This window comes from Acinonyx jubatus, chromosome D2 (assembly GCF_027475565.1).
Source record: "Acinonyx jubatus isolate Ajub_Pintada_27869175 chromosome D2, VMU_Ajub_asm_v1.0, whole genome shotgun sequence".
Taxonomy (NCBI): Eukaryota; Metazoa; Chordata; class Mammalia; order Carnivora; family Felidae; genus Acinonyx; species Acinonyx jubatus.
The window spans coordinates 46,391,742-46,418,215 of record NC_069393.1 but is presented as its reverse complement, the minus strand read 5'-3'; the positions used below and the strand labels follow the sequence as shown (position 1 = coordinate 46,418,215).

Below are 26,474 nucleotides of genomic sequence, written 5' to 3'. Positions count from 1 at the left end.
CACTTTTCACTTTATGCCCAGAAAAATGTTTTCATTTTTTAAAAATGTTTATTTATTTCCAGAGAGAAAGGGAGAGAATCCCAAGCAGGCTCTGCAGTGTCAGCACACAGCCTGTCATGGGGCTCAATCCCATAAAATTATTACCTGAGCTGGAACCAAGAGTTGGATGCTTAACCAACTGAGCCACCCAGGTCCCCCCAGAAAAATGTTTTAAATGGAGACACCCACTGTGTTTACAGTGGAGTTATGACTTTAGTTCTGTTTTCACCTTTTATTGGGAATACAAGGGAACATTACAGTTTCAGATCATTAAATAAACAAATGCGGTGATATACTATCGACAACCATCACGACGTGAATTCTGTGAGTAAGTAGTTTTCCAGTTCCAGAGAAAGGGAGAACCACATTACTCAGCCACCAGAGGGTTTTGGCTTCAGCTTGGGCTGGAAAGAGTGCCAGTCCCGGTCAACCAACCATGATCTTCGCCACAGCAAACTGGTATCTCCAATTTTTCAAACTAATTGTAGGAAGAAAGAGTAACTCCAGACTGACCTATAAATTGATCTGGATTGCTACTAAAGTGTCCTCCATTCACAAGTTGGCAAATCTTCAGAGTGACTGTTGGAGCAAGGAGCCTTTCATGTGCTCCCAGTTATTATATAGTGCGTAGAGGCTGGTAAGCGTCAGTCCTGCTAGCCCACCTCGTGCTGCCCCTCGAAAACCACCTGGGAAAGGAAAAGAAAACGAAAACAAAACAGCCTTGTATTACACAGTGTCCTAGCAGCAAAGGATTAAATAATGTTATCATGAAATTGAGGCACACGATTTGTTTATATGTAAATATTCCATCTCAAACAGAAGTCCTAAAGTTAATACAAGAAACCAAGACAGGTTCAAGAGAAACATCCCTAAATCACCAGTTTAATACATACACTGTATTCTCATTCACAACCATTTTTTCTTTTAATTTTACAATTTGTAGCTAAGATCATGAGCATTAATAATTTGATTTTTCTCAATCTCACTTGTTCCCACACTTGACAAGATCTCATGCATATTATTGAAGTCCTAAACAAAGCAATAATTTCCCGTTAGTCATTGTTTAGAACCCACAAGCCCCACCAATTGATTTACAGCTATAATATAAACAAGGTGACACCCTCTTTGGAAACAGTATTAACATTATCTTTGGACTCTGGACAGGTCCTCTGTTAACTTTGAAGACTCAAGAAGTGGTGATAAGATGGCTATAATCAAGCTTTGAGTTAGGTACTGACACCCCCACCCCACTCCTCCATTCCTACACTGACATATCTGACAATCTACAATTAATGAGCAATAAGGCACCGAGCAGCATTATACTTACTGAAAAACAACCCAAGGATTAGACTTTGAACTGTTTTTGCTTAACAAAACAATTTTCTTCATGTGAAAAAAGATTAGCAATATGGATTACACTTGAAATGCAAAAACAAAAACGTTTTCATCAGTTACCTGAAAACAGTCCCCAAGTCTAGTAAGAGGACTAGGGGCACCGAAATAAGCTTTTAAGAAATAACTTGATGTTCTATGGTTTTACAAACAAGTTGATACCATAAATGTCAGGAAGCCCACATTGTACCAATGGAGTATTCATTTTAAGTCCTGTGTTAGGAAGGCAAAGGTGGAACGGAGCTGTGGTCCTGTGATTACCTTCCTAGAGGCCCTCTGGGTACAAACCAGTAAATTCTGTGAAATCCAGTGATGTTGCTGAGTTAGAACACTTCAGACCAAGCATTCCTGCAATGAATGTCCTGCCAGATGGCTTCAGCCGATAGATTAAAGGGCCACTCCCTTCAGGATCCTCTCTAGTCTGAAGATGTCTGATAGCTGACCTGTGTAGGCTTCCAACATGAAGTGCCCTAATTATCTCTCTTAAACAGACAGAAGCTGCAGGCATCATCTATAAACAGCTGTCAAATACGGCGGGGGTGGGGGGGTGGGGGTGGGGAGGAGAGGTCAGAAACAATTAAAAAAAAAATTAAATGGGAGCTCTCTCCTTGAATCCCACATCATCTCTTGCTATGTTTAGACTAAGTATGGCAGTTGGATTTTGCACCTGTATTCGATGCAGCTGGAAAATTATAAATGTAATATACACTCAACCTGCTAACTCAAAAACAATCTACCCAGTTTAATAAAAATCTACTTCATGTCTTTGACTAGTAAGTCAACAAAAAGTTCTAGGGGCTGAAAGTAAACTATAATTAGATCAAATGACTAAAATGAGGAAAATAAACTATGAAGCACAGGAGAATAAATGATATTTGCAACAGCATCAGTATGGCTCAGTTATTAAATCTAAACTTTGTGTGTAATGAGGATTCTTTCAAGCAGGTTATATAGTACTCCATTCTGAGTCGACACAAAAGAAAGGTGGTCTCACTGTTGTTTATTAGCAGAAAAATGATGCAGGGCAGATAACTGAAAGCACAATGATTTTGCAGATGTTTTCCTGGGACTAAACATTGAAAACTCCCCTAGATCTTTAGTTGATTACAGATCCACCGGGCTCTGAACTCTGCCCACTGGTTTGGAAATAGCTGTAAACTGTTCCTTATGGTTGGTCCGTTGCTTTGAGTGTCCTAATTTCTACTTTTGGAAGGATTTTCACATTAGTTCTTAGCTATCAAATAAAGAGCCTCCCTGGGCAGAGGCACTAGGGGTAACATAATGAAACTGTGAACTACAAGACTAAGACCTTAGGGACATCAGTGGCACATTAAGTGTCTCTTATGATCCCCCGGAAAGCTTTCTACTTTCTGACCAAAATGAAACTTAAACAAGTCACTTTAAAAAAATTTTTTTAAATGTTTATTCATTTTTGAGAGACAGCACGAGCCGGGGGGAGGGAGAAAGGGAGACACAGAATCTGAAGCAGGCTCCAGCCTCTGAGCTGTCAGCACAGAGCCTGATGCGGGGCTCAAACTCACGAACTATGAGATCATGACCTGAGCCAAAGTCCAACACTGAATTGACTGAGCCACCCAGGCGCCCCAAAATGTCACTTCTTTGAAGGCTAGAAAAAAGTTATTTCCACCAAGTAGACGCTAAACATAGGCAGTGTTTGACTTACTAAGCACAGCTAATTCTGATTCAAGGATAGCCTCTTACCACATACCAAGCCATGTTTTAGTTTAAACTTTCTATTAATTCCAGTGTTTTCCAACTGGTTGTGTTAAACATTTGAGGGCCTTGCCTTTAGGCTTTCTGTAACCAACTTTTGCCCAACTAAGCACAGGAAGTTGATTAGCAAATTTTCTTGCTTTGAGCAAGAAGGCCAACGGTCAATGTCTATAAAGCAAAACAAATGTGAGCCAGGTGTTTCAGTTTTACCTTCTACCTTTTTGGTCCTTACACAACTCTTCCAGAAAGGACAAATATTATCTCTTTTAAACATAGGAAAATAAGGCCCAGAATACTTAAGTACCTTGTTTGTGGGGTATAGAGCTGGATAGTGTAGAGCTAACACACTGAACTGACAATTACTTTAGAGCAGGGATCAGAATATTTTTCTTACAGTGGCCAGAAAGTACATATTTTAGGCTTTCAGGGCCCAAAGGCTATTATGTAGATACTTATATAACCACTTAAAATGTAACTACAGTCAACCCTTAACAATGCGTGGGGTTAGGGATGTGACCCCCCCCACTGCACAGTCAAAAATCCAAGTACAATTTCTGACTCCTCCCAAAACTTAACTACTAATGCCTGCTGTTGACTGGAAGCCTTACTGAGAACGTAAACAGTTGATCAGTAAGTATTTTGTATGTTATGTGAATTATGTATTACAATCTTACAATAAAGCAAGCTAGAGAAAAGAATGTTACTAAGAAAATCTCAAGACAAAACACATTTATAGTACTGTGCTGATCAAAGAAAACTTTGTGCAGTTCAACCTCACGGAGTTCAAACGTCAACCATATTTAAAAACAAAACATGTTCTTAGCCTCAAGACAGTGAACAGATAGGGATTTGGCCAGCAGGTGTTCTTGGCCCCTGCTTTAGAGGAACTGCCTTACTTACACACTGTCATGGCTATTAAATACTTTCCAAAATTTTATTGGATTTATTTTAAAAATTGAGATAAAGCATATGTAAAAGTTACCATTTTAATAGTATAGTTCAGTAGCACTAGGTTTTCTGGGATTGTTGTGCTATCATCACCCCATCCATCTCCAAAGAACTGTTTCCATGTTGCAAAACTGAAACTCTGTACCCACTGAACAGTGTCTCCCCACTCCACCCTTGTAATCTAATGCCTAATTTTTATTTATTATTTAAAAAAAATTTTTTAAGTGTTTATTTATTTTTAAGGAGGACAGAGCATGAGTAGGGGAGGGGCAGAGAGAGAGAGGGAGACACAGAATTTGAAGCAGGCTCCAGGCTCTGAGCTGTCAGCACAAAGCTGGAGATAGGACTCGCACTCATCAACCATGAGATCATGACCTGAGCCAAAGTCGGATGCGTAACCAACTGAGCGACCCAGGTGCCCCAAATACCTCATTTTTATTATGTTGATAAAGGTCTTTGCTCACTTTCACTTTTTATTAAAGTAGCCCATATAAACAATTTAAAAAGTGCTAAAAGATTTTAGTGATACACAACAATGTGGCACACTCACCATCCTCACCCTAATTTCTATTTCCAAAGGCAACTACTTTCATTCTCTGCTCTTTATCTTGTTTCTAAAAAACATAACTATCTTGCTAGTTCTTGATTTTTCAATCTTACTTTTTGCCTATTGACTTCCTACCAGGAAAACTGTGTTAAGCCTTCTAAGAATGGTATAAAATGTGCTTATGGTAGGAGGTAAGTCACTTACTTTCTATAGGTGATTTTATTTACGAGTCTATGAAGGGAATACTGGTTGCTCTCGTATTATTATAGACAAATTCAGACAAGTTACTCTCTTGGTGTAGCTGTTTAGTGACCTAGTGCTGGTCAAGTCAAACCCACTCGACGCCAAAGCCCACTGTCTTTTTCACCATACTGAATCGCCTCCAAGATAGATTAAAAAGAAAAAAGAAAAAAAAAAAAAAAAAAAAGAAATCCGGACTTCAAGCTGTATTACAAAGCTGTAATCATCAAGACAGTATGGTACTGGCACAAGAACAGATACTCAGATCAATGGAACAGAATACAGAACCCAGAAATGGACCCACAAACGTATTGTCAACTAATCTTTGACAAAGCAGGAAAGAATATCCACTGGAATAAAGAGTCTCTTCAGCAAGTGGTGCTGGGAAAACTGGACTGCGACATGCAGAAGAATGAACCTGGACCCACTGTCTTACACCAGACACAAAAATAAACTCAAAATGGATGAAAGACCTAAATGTAAGACAGGAAGCCATCAAAATCCTCCAGGAGAAAGCAGGCAAAAACCTCTTTGACCTCAGCCGCAGCAACTTCTTACTCAACACGTTCTCCGGCGGCAAGGGAAACAAAAGGAAAAATAAACTATTGGGACCTCATCAAAATAAAAATTTTCTGCACAATGAAGCAAACAATCAGGAAAACTATAAGGCAACCAATGGAATGGGAGAAGATTTTTGCAAAGAAAATAAAGGGTTAGTATCCAAAATCTATAAAGAACTTATCAAACTCAACATTCAAAAAGCAAATAATCCAGTGAAGAGATAGGCAAAACACATGAATAGACACTTCTCCAATGAAGACATCCTGATGGCCAACCGACACATGAAAAAATGCTCAATGTTATTCATCATCAGGGAAATACAAATCAAAACCACAAAGAGATACCACCTCACATCTGTCAGAATGGCTAACACGAACAACTCAGGCAACAGCAGATGTTGGTGAGGATGTGGAGAAAGAGGATCTCTTTTGCACTGCTGGTGGGAATGCAAACTGGTGCAGCCGCTCTGGAAAACAGTATGGAGGTTCCTCAAAAAATTAAAAATAGAACTACCCTATGACCCAGCAATTGCACTACTAGGTATTTATCCAAGGGATACAGGGATGCTGTTTCGAAGAGGCACATGCACCCCAATGTTTATAGCAGCACTATCAACAATAGCCAAAGTATGGAGAGAGCCCAAATGTTCATCGATGAACAGATAAAGAAAATGTGGTGTATATATATATATGTGTATATATATGTACACATATATATGTGTATATATACGTACACACACACACACACACACACACACACACACATATATAAAATGAAGTATTACTCAGCAATGAAAAAGAATGAAATCGTGCCAATTGCAACTACATGAATGGATCTAGAGGGTATTATGCTAAGTGAAATTAGGGAAAGACAAATATCGTAAGACTTCACTCATGAGGACTTTAAGATACAAAACAAGATGAACACAAGGGAAGGGAAGCAAAAATAATAAACAGGGAGGGGGACAAAAACATAAGAGACTCTTAAATATGGAGAAGAAACAGAGGGTTATTGGAGGGGTTGTGGAGGGGAGGATGGCCTAATGGGTAAGGGGCATTAAAAAAATCTACTCCTGAAATCACTGTTGTACTATATGCTAACTAACTTGGATGCAAATTAAAAAAATAAATACAAATTAAAAAAAAAAAAACCCAAAACTAAATAAAGTTCAATCACCGCCCCCTCCCCCCCCAAAAAAGGAAATCTATTGAAAGAGGTATTAACAATTGAACTGGGCCTTATGGATGGATTGGATTTCAAATTTACGTATTTGGTCATATAACATACACAAGAACAGTGTGGGAGAAAAGTCTGAAAATGGGAGAGGATTAGAGCAAGGAAGGCTAGGATGAGAAATTTAAATTTAGGCTGAAACACAGGGTGTCATCATCAAAGGTTTTACTAGAATTAGAACCATACGGGAAGATAAACCAGAAATAGTGAATAGATAAGACAGACTGAAGGCAGAAGCCCAAAGTCAAAATGGCTAATGAAAAATACTGTTACAGAAGTTCAGCCTTGTGAGAAAAGGCAACTCAGGTGCTAGGTAGTGAACTGCACAAATGATGAAGTGAAGGGACACAGAAGAGAAGGGCAGAAACCAAAGGTGACTCGGAACACTAGAACAGACGTTTCCGGCCTCCCTATTTTTTTTCTTTGCTTTGTTAGAGTGGAAGCAGTACGTGTGACTGTCACAGCAGAGCAGATGACGTTCGGGCTTTCCTCAGGACCACCTCCACCCCACTGGTCCCTTCCTAGCAACCCAGGTTCTTCCATGTAATCATTCAATTATCTCTGCTGTTTTTGCCTCCCCATATTACTGTCCTCTTAGGATGATTTTTCCCACCAGATTCTTCATCTTTTTGGTTGCTTTCCTGTGGTGGTTATGGTGGTCCAGACCCCTTTTTTGTGTGTATGCCTTAGTATGCTGTAGGATAAATTGCTGAGCAAAGATCTACAAATTTAAAATATCAATAACTAATGTCAACTGCTCGCTTACCTCTGTCAATATTAGGTGTCACTTCCCCTCTGGTAAACATCAGTTACCTATCATCACTTTTTAAAAGATACTTGGTGAAAAATATTATCTTAATGGTTTATTTTGCTTTACCCTGGTTGCCTGTAAGATTTAGTGACTTCTATTGTTTAGTGGTGATTTGTATTTTTCCCTGAAGTGTTCTGTCAATCCTTACTCCATTTTTTAATTGGATTGTTGGTTTAAGTGATCTGTCGAAATGTTTTATATATTACAGCCCTATGCCTGTAATATATGTTACATCTGTCTTAATTTACTGGAAGAATACTGCTGCCAGTAACAGAAATAAAGAATCATCAAAAAAGTATGGTTAGCATATACAGTTTAATTCTGAAGGCCTGGAACCTATTGATAAATAGTACCTCTTAACAATAATAAGCCCTACATTTACTTATTATGATGAAATGGATTTGTAGGTCTTTTTAACTTTTATTTAGTTTGCTTTTCTAAGATGACTTTCTTATGGAAGGCATAGAATGAAAAGGTCAGGGGCTTTCTGTGAGGGGAAAGGGGGGACCCATATCTTTTGGTTGCTGATGCCTTGTTTCTGAAGATTAGTGACCAGGCCTTTTAAACATTAGTCCTAAGCTTATGAACAAGAGCAAAACTACAGCTGTTCTTGTTCTGATAGAATACTGTTTATTACTAAACAGATTTTCACATGCCACAGAAAATCTAATGACCCTCTGAATACCCTCTGAAAAATATTTAAACTCATTAAACATTGGATTTAAACTAAAATCATCCCATCAGAAATATTCCTTTAAATTAGCCTCCTTTTGTTCTGACAGCTACCCATTTTCTCATGTATTTTTCCCCATGATTTTTCTTTCCACGAAAGTAGCTCCAAATCTAAGCTGAGTTATACTACTTTAATTTCAAACTTCCTCTTTTTTAATTTCCATTGTTGAAGAGTTGGAAATATTTTTGGTCAGCAGGAATTAGCCATTCCCTAAATGTAAACTTGTGTCTATAACAGTTTGGGCTGGCTCTAGACCAAAAGAGTGTCTCACCCCTTTTCTAAATCCCTGAATCTAGAAGCTGAAGTTGTATTCGTATTCCTACCACACAAAATTCCTAATTCTGTGCTCTGTCTTTGGTTTATTTTAAACCAGAAATCAATGAAAGATACTGCTCTGCTTTTGTATACTGATTCTGATGTGCTGAGCTAAATTTAAATTGTTCGGCCAGGAAACTATGAGCTAACGTTGGAATTCTGGGTCAGATACTTCATCTATGTTTCACAATTGCAATGGAAAATGAAATCTACATGTCACCTGACCTAGAATCAATTTGTTTTTGCTTTTTTTCTTCTGAGCCAGGAACTTTCTCTTTCATAATTTAAGCTGAAGGTGTCCCACCCTGTGTTATAAATGCTATGACTGCAAGGAAGTCCCGGACACAGATAGCTAGGCTCCCATGTCTTTCGATATCAAGAATTCAGCCTTTTCTATCTTTTAAATATGCGTAATATGTCTTAAGATGGTAATTCAGTACATTCTTATATTCAGGGATGCCCTCAGCAGAGGAAATGCCACAGCGGCTTACCCTGAGTAAGAAGTCAGGGACTAGTGGTACTGAGGTAGAATTTCAGTGCCCATCAACTGGTGCAACAGCAGCTCCCACTCAACCCCGGCCATTTGCCAACACAAATAATGTAAGCTTGGTATCTTCCATTTATTCAAAAGAAGCTGGAATTCCATATTTTTATGTGAAATTGGTTTCTCAAATATTAATTTGATCTTTTGTAAGCATAGTTTGGGCCAAGTAAACTCTTGCTCAGTGAACCCTTGTGCTGCAGTTAAAGTTTTAAATTCTTTTGTCTGACCCTAAAGATTTTCAATGTGAAGTATTTTTACATTTTTTAAATTACTCTAATATCTAAATATTTTAAAGTTTATTTATTTTGAGAGAGAGCAAGCAAGCACATGCACATGAGTGGGGGACAAAGAGAGAGGGAGGGAGAATCCCTAGCAAGCTCTGCACTACCAGCATGAAGCCTGACATGGGTCTTGAATCCATGAACTGTGAGATCATGACCTGAGCCAAAATCAAGAGTCGGACACTCAACTGACTGAGCCACCCAGATGCCCCAGTATTTTTAACATGATTTTTCTATGTCAAGGTAACAACTTCATGGACATAAAAGGTATGTAATGTCTTAATCCACCTGGGAGCTCTGTTTACATGAGTACATACACACAAGTAAGAAGTACTGTGAGCTCTTAGGGATAAAATTCCAAATGTGATCCATTTTCTTTCTTTTCTTTTTTTTAAAAAAAATTTTTTTTTTTTTTTTACGTTTATTTTTGAGAGAGAGAGAGAGAGAGAGAGAGAGAGCGAGAGAGAGCATGAACGGCGGAGGGTCAGAGAGAGAGGGAGACACAGAATCTGAAACAGGCTCCAGGCTCTGAGCTGTCAGCACAGAGCCCAACGCGGGACTCGAACTCACGGACTGCGAGATCATGACCTGAGCCGAAGTCGGTCGCCCAACCGACTGAGCCACCCAGGCGCCCCAAATGTGATCCATTTTCAATACAGAAAAAACCTCTTACTCTCAGATATATCAGGAAATCTTGGATTTCATAACCCTGTTGAGCAAAAATGGCTACCTGAAATTTTGATGGAGGAATTTCTAAAAAGAATTAGCTCAGTTAATCAAGTGTCTAATGTCTAAAAAATCAAACAAAAGTAATTTTCAGAGGCATGAGTATAAGTAGCTTAATTAAGCCATTTAAAGCAGAAATGTGATAAAAAAAATTTGGGTCCATCACTAGTTAGGACCTTTTGAAAGAGGTCCTCTTAATACTGTGCTTATCTATAAAACTGGGGTGTGATGATTATCAGTCCAGTTTTAAATAAAATAAGTCCTATATATATATATCTCAACTTTTACTTTTTTGAGAGAGACTGAGCATGTGTGAGCAGCGGGCGGGAGGGTGCGGGGGGGGGGGGCAGCGGGAGCGTTGGGGGCGGCAGAGGATCTGAAGCAGGCTCTGTGCTGACAGCAGTGAGTCTGATGTGAGGCTCAAACTCACTGACTGTGAGATCATGACCTAAACCAAAGCTGGAGGCTCAACCGAGTCACCGGGGCACTTCTTAATAAGTTATATTAAGTGCTTATAACTGGGGGTATAACGCAGTGAATGCTAATTTCTTTTCCATCTTAGAGAAGGATTTGATTTTGATCTTCACTCAGGTCATTTTGATTCAACTCTTAGGGTTCTATTTTTTCAAAATCGAATGGTTCACCTATGTTCATAGGAGCATTATTCATAGTAGTCAAAGATGGAAGCAATCCAAGTATCCACTGACTGATGAATGGATAAAGAAAATGTGGTATATATGTAAAACAGAGTATTATTCATCTTTGAAAAAGAAGGAAATTCTGAAACATGCTATAACATGGATGAACCTTGATGATATTATGCCAAAAGAAATAAGTCAGTCACAAGAAGACAAATGCAGTTATTATTATTCCTTACATGAAATACCTAAAATACTCAGAGTTGAAATTCATAGTTAGAAAGCAGAATGGTAGTTGCCAAGGGCTAAAGGATGGGGAAAATGATGTTGGATACAGAGTTTCAGTTTTGCAAGATGAAGAAAAGTTCTGGAGTTAGATGAAGGTAATGCTCCACGACAACGTAAATATACTTAACATTAGTAAACTTACACTTAAAGATGGTTCAGATGGCCAATTTTATGTTTCGTGTACTTTATCAAAATAAAAAAACAAAAACAAAACCCCAAACACCCATGAGGTTTTAGAGAACACTCCATTACACTGCAAAAAATGTGTTAAGTGTACTCTGAAATCTGTGGATACTTCATTTTCAAAGCATACTTCAAAGTGTATTCAGAGATAGCTCGTCATTCAACAGTACCTACCTGTACATTTATACAACATGCCTGTCATGGTTCCAGCTGCTACTGTGTTAAGGTCATCTTCTGCACCTCGTGTTTTCTCAATGATGACACCAAATGCACTATAGAGCAAAGCTACAGGGGAAATGGACTGATTACTAATAAAAAAGTTTTTGAAAGTCAGTAAAGCAATTATATTTAGATAAATCTATCTTACAGACATTCTATAAACATTCAAAGATATAAAAGAATGGTCACTAGAACAGTATTTGTAACAGCAAAAGCTTGTAAATAAAATGCCCATCAAAGCGGATAGACCCAGAAAGGGACTTTCCATATAATGGAATAATACATACTCTAAACAAAAAGTAGGAAAAACTATATTCATTAGCCTGTAAAGCGGGCACATGTGTGTACAACTCAGGATATACAAAGACAATTTCTGAAGAGCTTCAGAAGAAACACCAATAGTAGTTAATTATAAAAAGTTCCATTTTTCTTAGAATCTCAGGAAAAATATTTAAAATTTTCACTTATATTTTATTCTTAATAGCTATACTTTGAATTTAGAAACAAAAACACATGCATTTCTATTCTAAGAGAAATGTTAACTTAAAAAAAAATTGAGGTTTGGTTCTGGCACAGGCAAAAACTGTAACACTAGCTTTATTTAGTTTTAACAAGATGCTCCCCAAAACTATCTATCTCTTGTACCTGTAAAGATTACTACTAATCCTTTTCCTTACCTTTCTCGAAACTATGCTTTATTTGACCCTTCAATGTTACACCAAACTCAGCCTTACAACCCTTCTGTTGTGATATTCTTATATTTCTATAAAGGCTCTTCTTACCCTTTCAACTTATTTAATTGAAACTGAACTTCTATTACATCAGAAACATACAAAGCAACTGGCCATCCCAGTTTTCCTAGGACTGAGACTTGCCTGCAATGCTAAAACTAAGAAAGTCCTTGGGCAGAGCAGGATGGCTTTTCACTCTGGAGATATATAAGCAACCAAACAGGAACAAAGGAGGGTGACTGTGTATGGGGTGGGGGCAAAGAGGACATGAGTAGCATATGGAGGCAATAATTTACTAGGATCTCAAATGTCAATCTGACCTTACAGTGTGAAAATGTACTGCTTCCAAATCCCACAACAAAGCTAGGCTATTATTCTTTCACAACAGATGCTTTTTCTATTTTTTCAATGAGATACCTAAAATTTCCCTTACTTAATCTGCCACAATTAAAAGATTTTCAGACTTTCAACCAAGTTACAAAGAAATTTTTGGTTCTTAGAGCGTAAGTACCACCGGTACATTTATTATATGCTATGAATAATCAAGAGAGTCAAATATTCATAAATAGTATAATATGAAAGCATTTGGTCCTAAATCCTACTAAATTACCCTTTGCTCAGAACTGCAAATGTTTTCATTATCTACAAAGGCCCTATAACACCTCTGAAAATTCAGTCTGGGAAACCTACTTAGGTAAACAGAATGCTGAATAGGCTATTAGGAAAACATAGCAAAAGGGTTGCATTAATCTGTATCTTACTACAGGGCCTTGAACCTTTCTTAACATACAAAGGCATTTGACTTGGACCTCAATTATGTGGACTCCATATCTACCTAAAACATGGGTTGGTATCTTGCTTGGACAGGAGAGTATATAATATCTAAAAAGACTTAAAACACTGAAAAATGGTATTAGCATCTGGAATTATTGTTATGTTGTTCATGGTCTTTTCCTAAGTATTACCTACATTACTCATCAGAGTAGATTCAAATACAATTTTTAATATCCTAGGGCCAGAATTTTGGCAGGTCAAATTGTTCATGATACATATATATCCTCTGCATTAATGATTTATTATTAAGTGAGACTCTACTTACCCAGAGAACCTAGAGTATTAGCCCAAAGTGCCCCTTGCCTAGTCACCATGTTCAAAATCCTACCAGGGCAGAAAGAGAAAGAATCTGTACTTAGAATCATTATTTCTCTAGCACTTTGAAAAACCATAATTGTAGCTATTTGCAACGTATAAACCCAACACTCAGGTATTCTTAATTTTATTTTTTTAAAAAACGTTTATTTATTTATTTTGAGAGAGGGAGAGAAGTACATCCGTGCGAGTGGAGGAGGGGCAGAGAGGGAGAGAGCAAAGGGCCTCAATCTCATGAACCATGAGATCATGACTTGAAAAGGAAATCAAGAGTTGGATGCTTAACCAACTGAGCCACCCAGGTGTCCCCAGGGTTTTCTTAATTTTAAAAGATACCTTAATACTTCCTTAGAATTTAGTAAGGCTGGCTTTTACTTTATACAAATATAAATGAAGGTTAAACTTCCAACATTTTTGGGCAATGAGTAAGGAAAATTATTATTATTAAAAATAAATATAAATCAAATATAGAAAGGCTTTGAATGATAGCCTAGAATGTATTTTATAGAGAAGTTTACAGTAATTGATCTACATTAAAAAAAGAAAAAGACCATTCTAATGGATGATCTAGCTTACAATTAAATTTTTTTGGAGGAAGAATATACTCAAGATATTAAATAGAATCAAAGCGTGGACTGTTACAGAATACAGCAGAATTACAGGGAAGTATTCAAAGAGAAGGAAAAAACCATCTAATTAGAATATGTGGAGAAAGCACATGCTGTGTCTGCTCCCAGACTAGAACTAAGCGGCCCAAGTGAACGCTTAGCACACTCTCAAGGAAGCACAGTTCTGCCTCACACCAGTGCCAGGCGCCACCAGAACAGTGACAGAGGCAACTGGAGGAAAAAGACAGGACTTTCCTCTCCCAGCAGTGTAACACCATCACAGGAATGGTTCTATCCGGACAGCTGACTACTGCTGGCAATTATGAAATTATAATAACAAAGAATGAAAAAACTCATTTAATGGAGTTAAAGAACTCATTTAAATTAACGCCCAATAACAAAAATTTGTATTATCTCTAAAGGCTGTTTAACACTGCAAATTGGTGAAATTCTTTGGTATGCAATTTGGGCAGTATATCTCCACTTACTGGGCCCTTACCAACTTTAATCACCTCTTAATAACCCTTAAAGGCAGAAAGTAGAAACAAATTTACCTAAGACCAAAAAATAGTATATAATGGAACTAGACTTTGAAGCTATGTAGATCTGTCTGGACCCAAACCCTGTCCTTTCAATTTTTACAGGCTGTCTCCTATTTTAAATGTTTGTTTAGTTTTGAGAGCAAGAGTGCACAAGGAAGGGGCAGAGTACCTGAGGCAGGGCCTGAACTCAGGAACCATGAGATCCTGACCTGAATCAAGGTCGGAGGTTTAACCCTGAGGCTGTCTCCTATTTTAAATGCTTCCTACCCAGGAATATCAGAGTGGTTATATAAAAAGTAATACAGAAGATTTAAAAAATCTGATCTAAAAATTGCAAATGTGACTCTCTCCCTGCACCCCTTGCCCAAACAATACTGTCACTGTTTTAAGAGACAAAGGTTATCTTTTCTAGGAGAACTTCACCTTCAAATTGGTATTTAAAAAACTTTTTTTAACATTTATTCATTATTGAGAGGCAGAGACAGAGACAGAGCACGAGCATGGGAGGGGCAGAGAGAGGGGGAGACATAGAATCTGAAGCAGGCTCCAGGCTCTGAGCAAGCGGTCAGCACAGAGCCTGATGCAGGGCTCGAACCCGCAAACTGTGAGATCACGACCAGAGCCAAAGTCGGACACCTAACCAACTAAGCCACCCAGGTGCCGCATCTTCAAATTGGTATTTAATGGTATGTTAGGGATTTGCTTCAAAGTAATATGGGAGGGGAGAATGAGATGGTGCATAACTGGTCCCAATCCTGGTTGGTTGACTGTTGAGAAGAGGTTATGGTTCATGGATCTTCACTGTACTACTGTTTATTTCTGTACATTTTCAAAATTCTCCATAACACAAAAAAGTAAAAAAAAAAAAAAAATTATTGGAGTAAGGGACAAATATTAATATAAATGTAAAAATATACAAGGATCTGGCCTAGTAAAGCAAGATCCATAGTAACAGGAATATGAAAAACTTGACAAGCCTTCAGGATTCCCAAGGTCTAATTCTAGAACACCTGCTGCCATCTGCTGGCTAAACAACATATAAAGAAGATAAAGCTTAATGTGTCCTGAACCAAGACCATGAGCCATCGAATACATACTGTGTGACTCCACTCATCTATTATTTAGGGAATACCTACATGGACTGGTCACGTTTATTTTTTAGGCAGGGTGAAGATGTACTACTTTCCATTTTCCACAAACTTCAATTTCCTGAGAAGATTCAGAAACTACCACTAAGTTTTAAGAATTTCATGATAACTTTGCGTTAGCCCTCCATTTCAGAAATTGAGAGTAAAATCAATAAAAAGTTCAACTGGAATGAGAGCAGATCCAGCAATCACTCTTACGTGCTTATTTACTATCATGTCCTATGGTTCTGCAGGCCCTCGAACTATCCAAATAATGTATGAGCAATTCAACAACCTGAAAAGCATGTTATATAGAACTGCCAAATGAAAAAGGTATAGAAGTTAGGATAGGGTAGCACCAGCTAATTGAGGGACACTGACTCAAAAATCACTCCTTTAAAAACCTTAGTCTCAGTAACTTGACTCCTTAGTTTCTTTTATTTTCAGTAAGAAAATAAAAAAATTGATCAAAACATATGTCAATACTCTAAACATGTGTCATCTCAAGGCTGTGTTCATCAAGCCAACAAAGTAGTTTAATATTCAAATATCACTACATTAGATGATTACATAAGACTTACTGTACGTTTCTTGGTTTGGACCAGGGCATATTCTGGGTTTCCTTCAATCCTAGCCGTAGACCGTTCATTGCTCCAAATGCAGCCCCTAGTAAATCACAGTAACAATTCATCCAAATAATGCAGCTTTGTATTAAAAAACAACTGCACTTCTGATTCTTTTTTACTTTTTAATAGGCAAAGATAAACAAAAATAATGATTATTTATTGTTATTATTTTTAAAGATCTTATTTTTAAGTAATCTCTACACCCAATGTGGGGCTCGAACTTATAACCTCAAGATCAAGAGTCACATGCTCTACTGACTGAACCAGCCAGGTGCCCCTAAATAATGATTCTTTAAAACCCTGAAACCAATATTTGAACTGCTTTGGATTTTAAGCACTTTAAAAAAGATGAGAGAGACAGCAAGTGTGCAATTAGGGGAGAGGGGCAGAGGGAGAGACAGAATCTTAAGCAGATTCCAGGCTCAGCACAGAGTCCAATGCAGGGCTCAATCTCATGATCCTGGGATCATGACCTGAGCCCAAATCAAGAGTCAGATGCTCAACTGACTCAGCCACCCAGTCGCCCCGGATTTTAAGCATTTCTGACTATGTGGATTGAGGACACTGAAAAAAAAAAAAACTTTATCATACCCACCTGTCATGCAACATCCTCCAATGGTAAAGAATGCCAGTTCAAATCTACCCCGGGTTTTATTAGCTCCAGTCGGTAAAATAAACTCATCTGTATCCTAAAAAGGTAATAATAAAAACTGAGTTGAGCTCCCCTCAAGACCCAGTACTTGCAAAATGTTTCCTCATTTGTCAAAGTAGTTTTTCACAAAAAGTAAACCTTTAAATTAGCTAAAACCCAACTATACTTAGTCAAACCAAAATAAAACTTTGTGCAATAGCAACCCCTATATCAAAGTGGAATGAAATATACAACATATACAATTATACATACTCATTAGTTCTTAGGAGGCTTTCTCATTTGGAACTTAGTTTCTCAATGTAAGTCTGACAGATTGTAATCAATTTAATTTACCTTACTTAATGATGAATATGAAGTAACAGTGCTAGAGAGTTTAGGAAGCACAGCTCTAGAGAAAGGGAAACTGAAAGGTATGACAAGTCACAGGTTACTGGATTGAAATAAACCAGCGTGGAAAAAGAGAGCAACTCTCATTCTGTAGCTACTATTTATCAAGCACAATTTACCATGTATAAAACCAAATGAAATAAGAGAAAGGGCAGAAACTATAAAAGCACAAAAGTTTGGATCAGTTATGTAAGGGCAAAATTACCTTCCTAATGAATAATTCCTTTTTTATTTATATTTATACATTAAAATGTTTATTTTTGAAATAATAAAGCAAGGGAGGGGCAGAGAACCCGATGTGGGGCTCAAACCCACGAACCATGAGATCATGAACTGAGCTGAAGTCATGTTTAACCAACTGAGACACCCAGGCACCCTTAATTCTCCTTTGTTTTTAAGTTTTATTTTTTACATATTTTGAAAGAAAGAGAAATGCACGTGTACAAGCGGAGTGGGGGGGGGGGGGACAGAGAATGAGTATGAGTGGGAGAGAGAATATTCCAAGCGGGATCTGCACTGTCAGCATAGAGCGCGAAGCAGGGCTCAATCCCACAAACTGTGAGATCATGACCTGAGCTGAAACCAACAGTGGGACACTTAACTGATGGAGACACCCAGGTGCCCCTTAATAAATAATTTTTAACTCTTTGGGGGAGCATATATTCTTTTGATAATCTTTGAAAGCCATCGTCTCTCCTTCCAGTAAACGCATACACAAACTTGATACGAATGCTGAGTCACCCAAAAATCCTAAGTTGAAAATGCTACTGTAAGAGTATATGATTGATTCTATAATATACTCTTAAAATTTTTTTTAAGGTTTATTTTGAGAGAAGGAGGGAGGGAGAGAGAGAGAGAGACAGAGAGAGACGGAATTCAAGTGGGGAATGGGCAGAGAGAGAGGGAGACACAGAATCTGAAGCAGGCTCCAGGCTTTCAGCTGTCAGCAGAGCCTGACGTGGTGCTTGAACTCCTGAGCTGTGAGAATATGACCTGAAATGAAGTCAGATGCTTAATCAACTGAGCCACCCAGGCACCCCATGATTCTATAATATACTCTTATAAAGAACACATTCAATACATAATTGCCAAACTTTCTATACAAAAATGGTTAAAACACTGCTGGCAACTTGCTAACAAGGAAACATCCCTTTACCAAATATGGAACTTCAGTGAGCTACAGCTCTGCACTGGCTTTTTATTTCTGGCTTGTGCATACATTCTCAGCAAAAAATGCACAAATAAGCAAGCACAGCTACTCTCATCACACAAATGGTCTGGTGGGCAACGAACAAACTCTGAAGAGATCCTAGGCTATTACACAGTTTTGTGAATTTTGGGTGCTTCTTGACCTTTATATTAATGACTTAGTTTTAAATTGTGTTTCTGGAGGGGTGCCTGGGTGGCTCTGTCGGTTAAGCGCCTGACTCTTGATGTTGGCTCAGATCATGATCTCATGGTTCATTAGTTTGAGCCCCATGTCGGGCTCTTCGCTGTCAGTGCAGAGCCTACTTGGGATTCTCTCTCTCTCCTTCTCTCTCTGACCCTCCCCGGCTCAGGCTCTCTCTCTCTAAATAAGTAATTAAACTTAAAAAATAAAAATAAAAATAAGTTGTGCTTCTGGCTTGAGGTTTTTAGAAATGCCATGTGATTTAATGAGATACGTATTTCTTCAATCCAGAAATGGATCATGTATTACAAACAGGGAACTAAGAAAACGGTCAGGATGGACATTAATAAGCACAAGTGCATGTCATCTCCAACTCACTCTTTGCTAGGGTCAACTGGGATAAAAGTACTATGAGGATGAAGGCAAATGTACATCAATTCACACCCAGAGCCACCTGGAAACAATCTGATGCTTAATTGTCACTGGGGCTTATTAATCTCAACTGTGTCATATAACAAAAATTTCCAAAGATATTTTGAGGGAGGGGACACTGGCCAAATTATATTAATCTCCATAAAATTAAGGCTTTTGGTTTCTATAAAAATAGGATTAACAGTTTATGATGTTATAGAAAAAACACTTCTGCAAGCCAAATTTAAACTGCAAAAAATAACCACTTACCAAGGCTGGTCTCAAAGTATCTTTATACAATGTATGTAGGGAAGATACACTGAAAAGTTCAAGTTCAACTTGTGCTGCTGACAGGGTAGGGCACTAGCACCACTAAAAGATCACCAATACCATTGTTTACTACCACAGAAAAGAAACAAATCCAAGGATGGGCACCAGTGTACCTGATAAAATAGTCAGGTGGCTGAGATTATGTGAAATATTTATATTTCAACTGCATGTTAGAAATATTCAAATTCTTGTTTTTTGAAAAAATATTATTTATTATTTATTTTTGAGAGCGAGCGAGCGAGCGCGAACGGGGGAGAGGGAAAGAGAGGGAGACACCGAATCCAAAGCAGGCTCCAGGCTCTGACACAGGGCGCGAACCCATGAACTGTGAGATCATGATCTGAACCAAAGTTGGACGCTTAACTGACTGAGCCACGCAGGCATCCCCAAATTCTCCTTGCTTTTTTTTTTTGTTTTTTTTTTTTAACATTTATTTATTTTTGAGACAGAGAGAGACAGAGCATGAACGGGGGAGGGTCAGAGAGAGGGAGACACAGAATCTGAAACAGGCTCCAGGCTCTGAGCTGTCAGCCCAGAGCCCGACGCGGGGCTCGAACTCACAGCCCTCACGGACCGCGAGATCATGACCTGAGCTGAAGTCGGCCGCTTAACCGACTGAGCCACCCAGGCGCCCCAAATTCTCCTTGTTTATACTGGATGTTCATCTGGCCTAACAAAGAGGAAGACTATTTACTTAATATAATATTTAACGTATTGGTGAGGATGCAAAAGTGGTGACAACACAAATCAATAGTAAGAGAAACCACAAATGGTGCCTCAAGTAAGAGCTGTTGCCAAAAATCAGTATATGGGGAGTTCACAAATAGTACTTAACATGTCTGTCTTTCAAAAGTATGGAAAAATGTTCCACAAAATGCAACTTACTTAAGGTACAGTTTTTAAATTTAGGCTTTCCATGGTTTTTATAAAAACAGACAATGAGACGAGAAAACTTTTTCAATTCTGAAGTCCCTCTAACATTTGAATGGGAGATGTCACTACAAGTGTGAGTGATTAAGCAAGAATCACAATTTCTTTAAAATACAGAATCTTCTTTGCTGTCTAACCTTTTTGGCCCTGCCTAGCAATGCAGGGTCCCAATGTTACTGTATTTTTAAATGGAGCTACAGTATAACCTTTAAGCTTAAATCCAACATTTAAGCAAACTACATTTGATTAGTTTTGAAATTTTGAGTAAAATACTGACAGAGAGGTACTTTTGAAATAAAAGCAATAAACCTACAGTGTAGATAATATTTGACAAACACTTCCAGCAAAAACAAACAAATTTTAAACAAGCCCTAATCAACTTGCTTGTATTCAAAACACACTCAACAAGAGATGCCTGAGTGGCTCAGCTAAGCTTCTGACTTTGGCTCAGGTCATGATCTTGCGGTGAGTTCAAGCCCCATGTTGGGCTCTGTGCTGTCAGCTCAGAGCCTGGAGCCTGCTTCAGATTCTGTGTCTCCCTCTCTCTCTGCCCCTCCCCTGTTCGCATTCTGTCTCTCAAAAATAAACATTAAAAAAAAAACCCAACAAACACACTCAACAAGAAATGCAAAGGTCAAATATTTAGTGTTCCATCTTGAAACAAAAAGTCCTAACCATTACTCTTAAAACCCACCCAATTTATGGATATATAATTCATATACCATATAATTCACCTATTTAAAGTGTATAATTCAGTGGTTTTGAGTTTTTAGTATATTCACAATTGTACAACAGACTATAATCAGTTTCAGAGCATTTTCATTACCCCAAAAAGAACCCCATACCTGTTAGCAGTCATTCTCCATCTATCCCCTACCCTGGGCAGCCACTACTCAATTTGCTTTCGGTCTCTTTATATTTATCAGTAGTGGACGTTTCATATAAATAGAATCATACAATATGTGGTCTTTTATGACTGGCTTCTTTTATTTAGTAAGTTTACAAGGTTCACCCATGTTGTAGCAAGCATCATTACTTCATTCTTTTTTTATTGCTACAGAATATCTCCTTGCATGGAGATGCCACATTTTGTTTATCCATTCTTAACTTGGATATTTGGATTGTGTCTACTTCTTGCCTATTTAGAATAAAGCTGATATGAGCATTCATGTATAATTTGTTGTGTGGACATATGTTTTCAGTTCTCTTGGGTATATATCTATGAGTGGAATTACTGGGTCATACAGTAACCCTACTTTTAATATTTTGAGAAACTGTGAGACTATTTCCAAAGCAGCTAGTTCAATTTACACTTCCACCAGTAGTGCATGAAGGTCCAATTTCTCCACATCCTTACTAACATCAGTTATTGCCTGTGTTTCTAACTATAGCTATAGCAGGTGTGAAGTGGTATCTCACTTTGTTTTTGTGATCTGCATTTCTCTAGTAAGTGATATGGAACATGTTTCATGTGATTATTGAACATTTGTGTATCTTCTTGGAGAAATGTCTGTTCAGATCTTTTACCCACTTTTAAACTTCTTATAAATGAGTTTTAAGAGTTTTCTAAAAAATTACATATTCTTGATTTAAGTCCTTATCAAATATTAAATGATTTACAGTTATGTTCTTTCAGTTTGTGAACTGTCTTTTCCTTATTCTTAAGTGTGTAGTCTGGAGTAGAAAAGTTTCAAATTTTTATTAAAACCAATTTATCAGTTGTTTTTAATAACTTATTCTTTTGGTGTCATGTCTAAGAAATCAATGCCTAATTTATTGTTTAGAAGTTTTTATTTATTTATTTTGAGAAAGAGCGTGCATGTGAGGGGCAGAGAGAGAGAGAGAGAGAGAGAGAGAGAGAGAGAGAATACCAAGCAGGCTCTGCGTTCACCGAGGAGGCTGACATGGGGCTTGATCCAAATACCCTGAGATCATGACCTGAGCTGATATCAAGAGTTGGATGCTCAACAGACTGAGTCACCCAGGTGGCTCCAGTAATCGCTTTAAATATAAATGGATCAAACTCTGTAAACAAAGGTCATAAGATCAGCACAATGGATAAAAATACCATGATCCAACTACACTGAGGTTTACTTTAGTTCCAAAAACAAAGAGGTTCAAAGTGAAATGACAGAAAAAGATTATTCCATGCAAATAATAACCAAAAGAGAACAGGGTGAACATATGAGTATCAGAAAATATAGATTTTGCATAATAATAAAAGGTCATAAAAATATTAAGAAGTTTCAATGCAGTAAAAAGATTAAATTATAAACATATCTAGTAAGAGACCATTAAAATACATGAAATATAAAATGATGGAATTAAAGGTAGAAATAGAAATTTCTACACTAAGAACTGGAAACTTCAATAATCTATTTTCAATAATGGATAGCAAACATTATAACCAGACAGAAGGTAGTAAGAAAATAAGGACTTAATACAATAAATCAAACAGCAAACAGATCTAACAGACATATACAAAACACTCTGCCGAACAATAATAGCACAGATATACGTCTCAAGTGCATGTGGGACATCTTCCAAGATAGATCATGTAAGGACACAAATTAAGTTTCAAAAGATTTTAAAAGATATCATAGAGAGTATCCTCTCCAGCCACAACAGTAGGAGTTAGAAATCAGTAACAGAAAGAAAACTGAAAAATTTACAAATTCATGGAAATTAAATAACACACCCTTTACTTAAGAGATGAATAAAAAAGAAAACGACATGTCAAAATTTATGAGATCCAGTGAAATGTAAAATGGTATAGCTGCAATTCCTCAGAAAATAATAAAATTTCCCCAAGATCCAGCGATTTTACATCTGGATATGTAACTAAAAGAATTAAAAGGAGAGTTGGGAAAAGATATTTGTACACATTAGTGTAATGTTCACATCAACAGTAGCTAAAATACAGAAGCCATCCAAGTGTCCAGGAACAGATGAATGGATAAGCAAAATGGAATATCATTCAATTAAATATTATCCAGCCTAAAAAAGGAGAAATTCTGACATAAGTAATAATATAGATGAAACTTGAGAACATTATGTTAAATGAAATAATCCAATCACAAAAGACAAATACAGTACGATTCCACTTATCTGAGGTACTTAGAGTATCAAAAACAGAAAGCAGAAGGGTAGTTTCCATGGGATGGGTGGGAGGGAGGGTGGAATGAAGTTATTTTTTTTAACAGGCATAGTTTGTTTTACATGATGAAACGGGTTATGTATATGGTAGGTGGTAATTGTTGCCTAATCTTATAAATGCATTTGGTAACATTGAACAGTACACTTAAAAATGGGTCAGATGGTAAAGTTTATGTTAGTATACTTTACAAATGTTTAAATAGGGAGAAAAAACACACCTTGAACCTCAAAAACCCTTTAAAGGGATAGTATCAGGGAGACGCAAGCCAAATCCCCAGAGTTTCAGAACAAAGAAAAAAGGTGGATGGAGACCAGAGTTGGTGCCTCCAGAAGTATGTATCGTAGATCTAGTTAGCGTAGGAAACTTTTTTTTTTAAACAGTAAGATAACACACCAAACTAGTAAATTCATAAAAGGACTACTCTTAATCTTACCTGCACGAGATAACGTGGATCCACATTTAAATAAGGAGACAGAGGGTTCATACCAGTCACTAGAGAGAAAACAAAGCATATTGCAATGAAATTCTAAAAAGTTATTTCATTTAGTGTTAATCACACTGTTTCGTTTTCCAATTTTGATTTATAGGCTCACTTGAATATGAAAATTTCTCCTTTTCTATGCTCATCCTGTCTGGCAGTTTTGAGGCTGCCTCCTCCTGAGGTCCTGAATACCAAACCATGCCTTACACTAGGAAAATGGTATGAGTTCAGGCTGTCATACCAAGAAGATATTGGCAATAATGTGGATTAAATAATCAAAGTAGCAGGAAGCATAGCCAAGGTCAATTATAAAGCTAATTTCTTTCTACTTTGCTACAAGGATGCTTGACATCTATACAAATTGCAAAATAAGACTGACAAGAGACCAATCAATTCCATGAGAAAAACAGTGCTTGGGTTATGTGTTGTATATAAATATTTTAAGGCAGTTCCTTCAGCAGTATTGACAGCCGCTGACACAGATTTGCTGTGGCAGTGTAGAGTGTTCTCGGGTTATCACCATAGGCATGGGGGTCATAACAAAAGAAAATGGAAACTTACAGCCAGCCACACTTGAATCCCACTAACTTTGATGACAGAAAAATATGTCAATCAGCTTTCTCATATTTTAAATTTAATCCTTGAATCCTGTGCACCTCAGTTGACTGCTCACAATCTATGAAATACTGAAGTCTTCTCATCAATATGAATTCTATGTTCAGTATCTTGAACTTCGTTACTTACCACCATCCTTATTGCTACCATCTTAGTCCAACCATTAAAGCTCACCTAGACTACTGTAACAATCTCCTACTTAAATGGACTCCTCACTTGCTCTAATCCCTTCAATTTACTTCCTATATAGCAACTAAAGTGATTTTTTTAAGAAAAGGAAATCAGCCTTAATGGCTTCCATTCACACTTGTAATCAAATCCAAACTTCCTACCATGGTTTACAAAACACTGCATTAGTGGTCATTCCTTGCCCTCATCTCATTATCTCCTACTACTCCAACTCCCTTGCAACTCTATAGACACACTGGCCCATCATTTGTTCCTTAAACATGCCAACTTTGTTTTTTCTCAGGGCATTTGGACTATTTTCCCTTGTACACCTGCCTCACCTCCGATCTATACTATATTCAGGTCACAGCTCAAATGTCAACACCCTCTAGTTGCATTCTCTGACCCACTCTTAAATAGCATCCTGCTCCCATCACTATCTCATGACCCGGTTTTGATGGCTTTATGTACACTTATACATATAACTGAAATGTGTTTATTTGTGTTACTTGGCTCAGTTCACTGAACGCAGCAGTTATCTAACTGTTGGTAGTCCTCTATCCAGAAAAGTCGTTGGTTGATCCCAGGTGCTCAGTGAATGGTGTTCATCCCTCCATTTCTCAATTTACCTTCAAATCTTAATCAAATTAACGTAACAATGCTTGGTCACATTAAGGTAGTGCCCTCTGTGCTCCAAAACTCAGACCTCCGAAGACGTATGTGTAAAATGCGTTCCAGATTCAGTTTTGGCAGAGGTGACACTGGGCTCTTTTGTTCTTGAGCATAAAGTACCTGGAGAATCAGAACAAGTTCTGTTCATCCATTTGAACACCCACAAAGTCACAGACATCTGGAATACATATTCACAGGATTGAAAGGGCACAGGTAGGACATTCATGCTTCTGCACTTTCGATCTTGCATATTTCCTTTCCTAAAATTCTTAACTTTTTTTCTTCAAGTCCGTAAGTGACTTTTAAAGCGCAGCTCGCTTCTCAGCTCCTCCCGCAGGCTCGACTCCCGTTTCTTTCTTGGCTATTCGCACTATTAAATGTTTTGCCCTGACGGCTACAGTGTGGTTTCGAAACACAGAACTTTGTGTTTGAAAAGTTATTTACAGACTCGTTGTTTGGAATGCATTTACTTGCAGAGCTGGGCTCTCCTCTTAATCTAGAGCCAAGCACACAGACCAACGCACAAGGAATGTGCGGGAGGAAAAATGAGGCACCGTGCTTGGATATAAAAAGAACATGCAACATCTCCTGAGTCCAGGTCACCCAAACGGAACTTCTCGGGGATCCGTGGCTCCAAAAACTGGTTCAGTCTTGAAAGAGGCAGCGCAAACACACTAACCCCACCACTGGTACTAAGATTGTGAACGTCAGCCCCCAAAAAGGAACAGTACACGCTATACATCTGGCGGAGTCGCAAGAACCGCTGAGAAATGTTCACAACCTAGGCCCGATACTCACGCGGGACGCCGGCCAGATCCGCGTGCGAGTAACCTGCCCCACCGGCTCCGAAAAAGCCGGCCAACCCCCCTGTAGTTTTGTTCCCGCTTCCCCCGCCGCTCTCCATGATGTTGCAGCAAACCGCCCGTCTGCTCTTCCCCGCCACCTGAGGCTGGGTTCTTCTGCTGGGCCGTTGCTCCCCAGTCACAGCGGGGAGACCCGCGTTACCACTGCCTCCTTCACACGGTGACCTTCCGGGAGCCGGTACGCGCTAATCCTTGCACTTCCG

The 26,474-nt window shown here is 38.1% G+C and overlaps 1 protein-coding gene and 1 non-coding gene across 3 annotated transcripts; both read right to left on the bottom strand.

Moving 5' to 3' along the window:
* Positions 1–244: 244 nt before the first annotated feature.
* On the bottom strand, positions 245–26,460 carry LOC106989484 (mitochondrial import inner membrane translocase subunit Tim23). Of its 2 annotated transcripts, none has more exons than XM_015087972.3 (7): positions 26,207–26,460; positions 23,906–23,964; positions 16,811–16,904; positions 16,171–16,255; positions 13,263–13,321; positions 11,388–11,498; positions 245–725 (listed from the first exon to the last, which is right to left on the bottom strand). In XM_015087972.3, the coding sequence occupies exons 1-7, from the start codon at positions 26,310–26,312 to the stop codon at positions 610–612; spliced, it is 630 nt and encodes a 209-aa protein (XP_014943458.2). In that variant the 5' UTR covers positions 26,313–26,460; the 3' UTR covers positions 245–609. The 2 variants fall into 2 exon arrangements, with proteins under 2 accessions (XP_014943458.2, XP_026918347.1); XM_027062546.2 differs by lacking the exon at positions 26,207–26,460 and adding an exon at positions 25,366–26,149.
* On the bottom strand, positions 14,035–14,238 carry LOC113600395 (small nucleolar RNA SNORA74). The gene has a single exon (XR_003421397.1). It is a non-coding gene; the product is annotated as a small nucleolar RNA SNORA74 (small nucleolar RNA).
* Positions 26,461–26,474: the final 14 nt, after the last annotated feature.

What these genes read in the sequence shown, in the direction of transcription:
- LOC106989484 (XM_015087972.3), bottom strand. Translation starts at nt 26,312, where the DNA reads ATGGAGAGCGGCGGGGGAAGCGGGAACAAAACTACAGGGGGGTTGGCC. An exon ending in TCCAAACCAAGAAACGTACA is followed by an intron (nt 13,322 to 16,170) that starts GTAAGTCTTATG and finishes CTGCCCTGGTAG; the next exon opens with GATTTTGAACATGGTGACTA. An exon ending in CATGTTGTATAAATGTACAG is followed by an intron (nt 726 to 11,387) that starts GTAGGTACTGTT and finishes TTCCTTTCCCAG; the next exon opens with GTGGTTTTCGAGGGGCAGCA.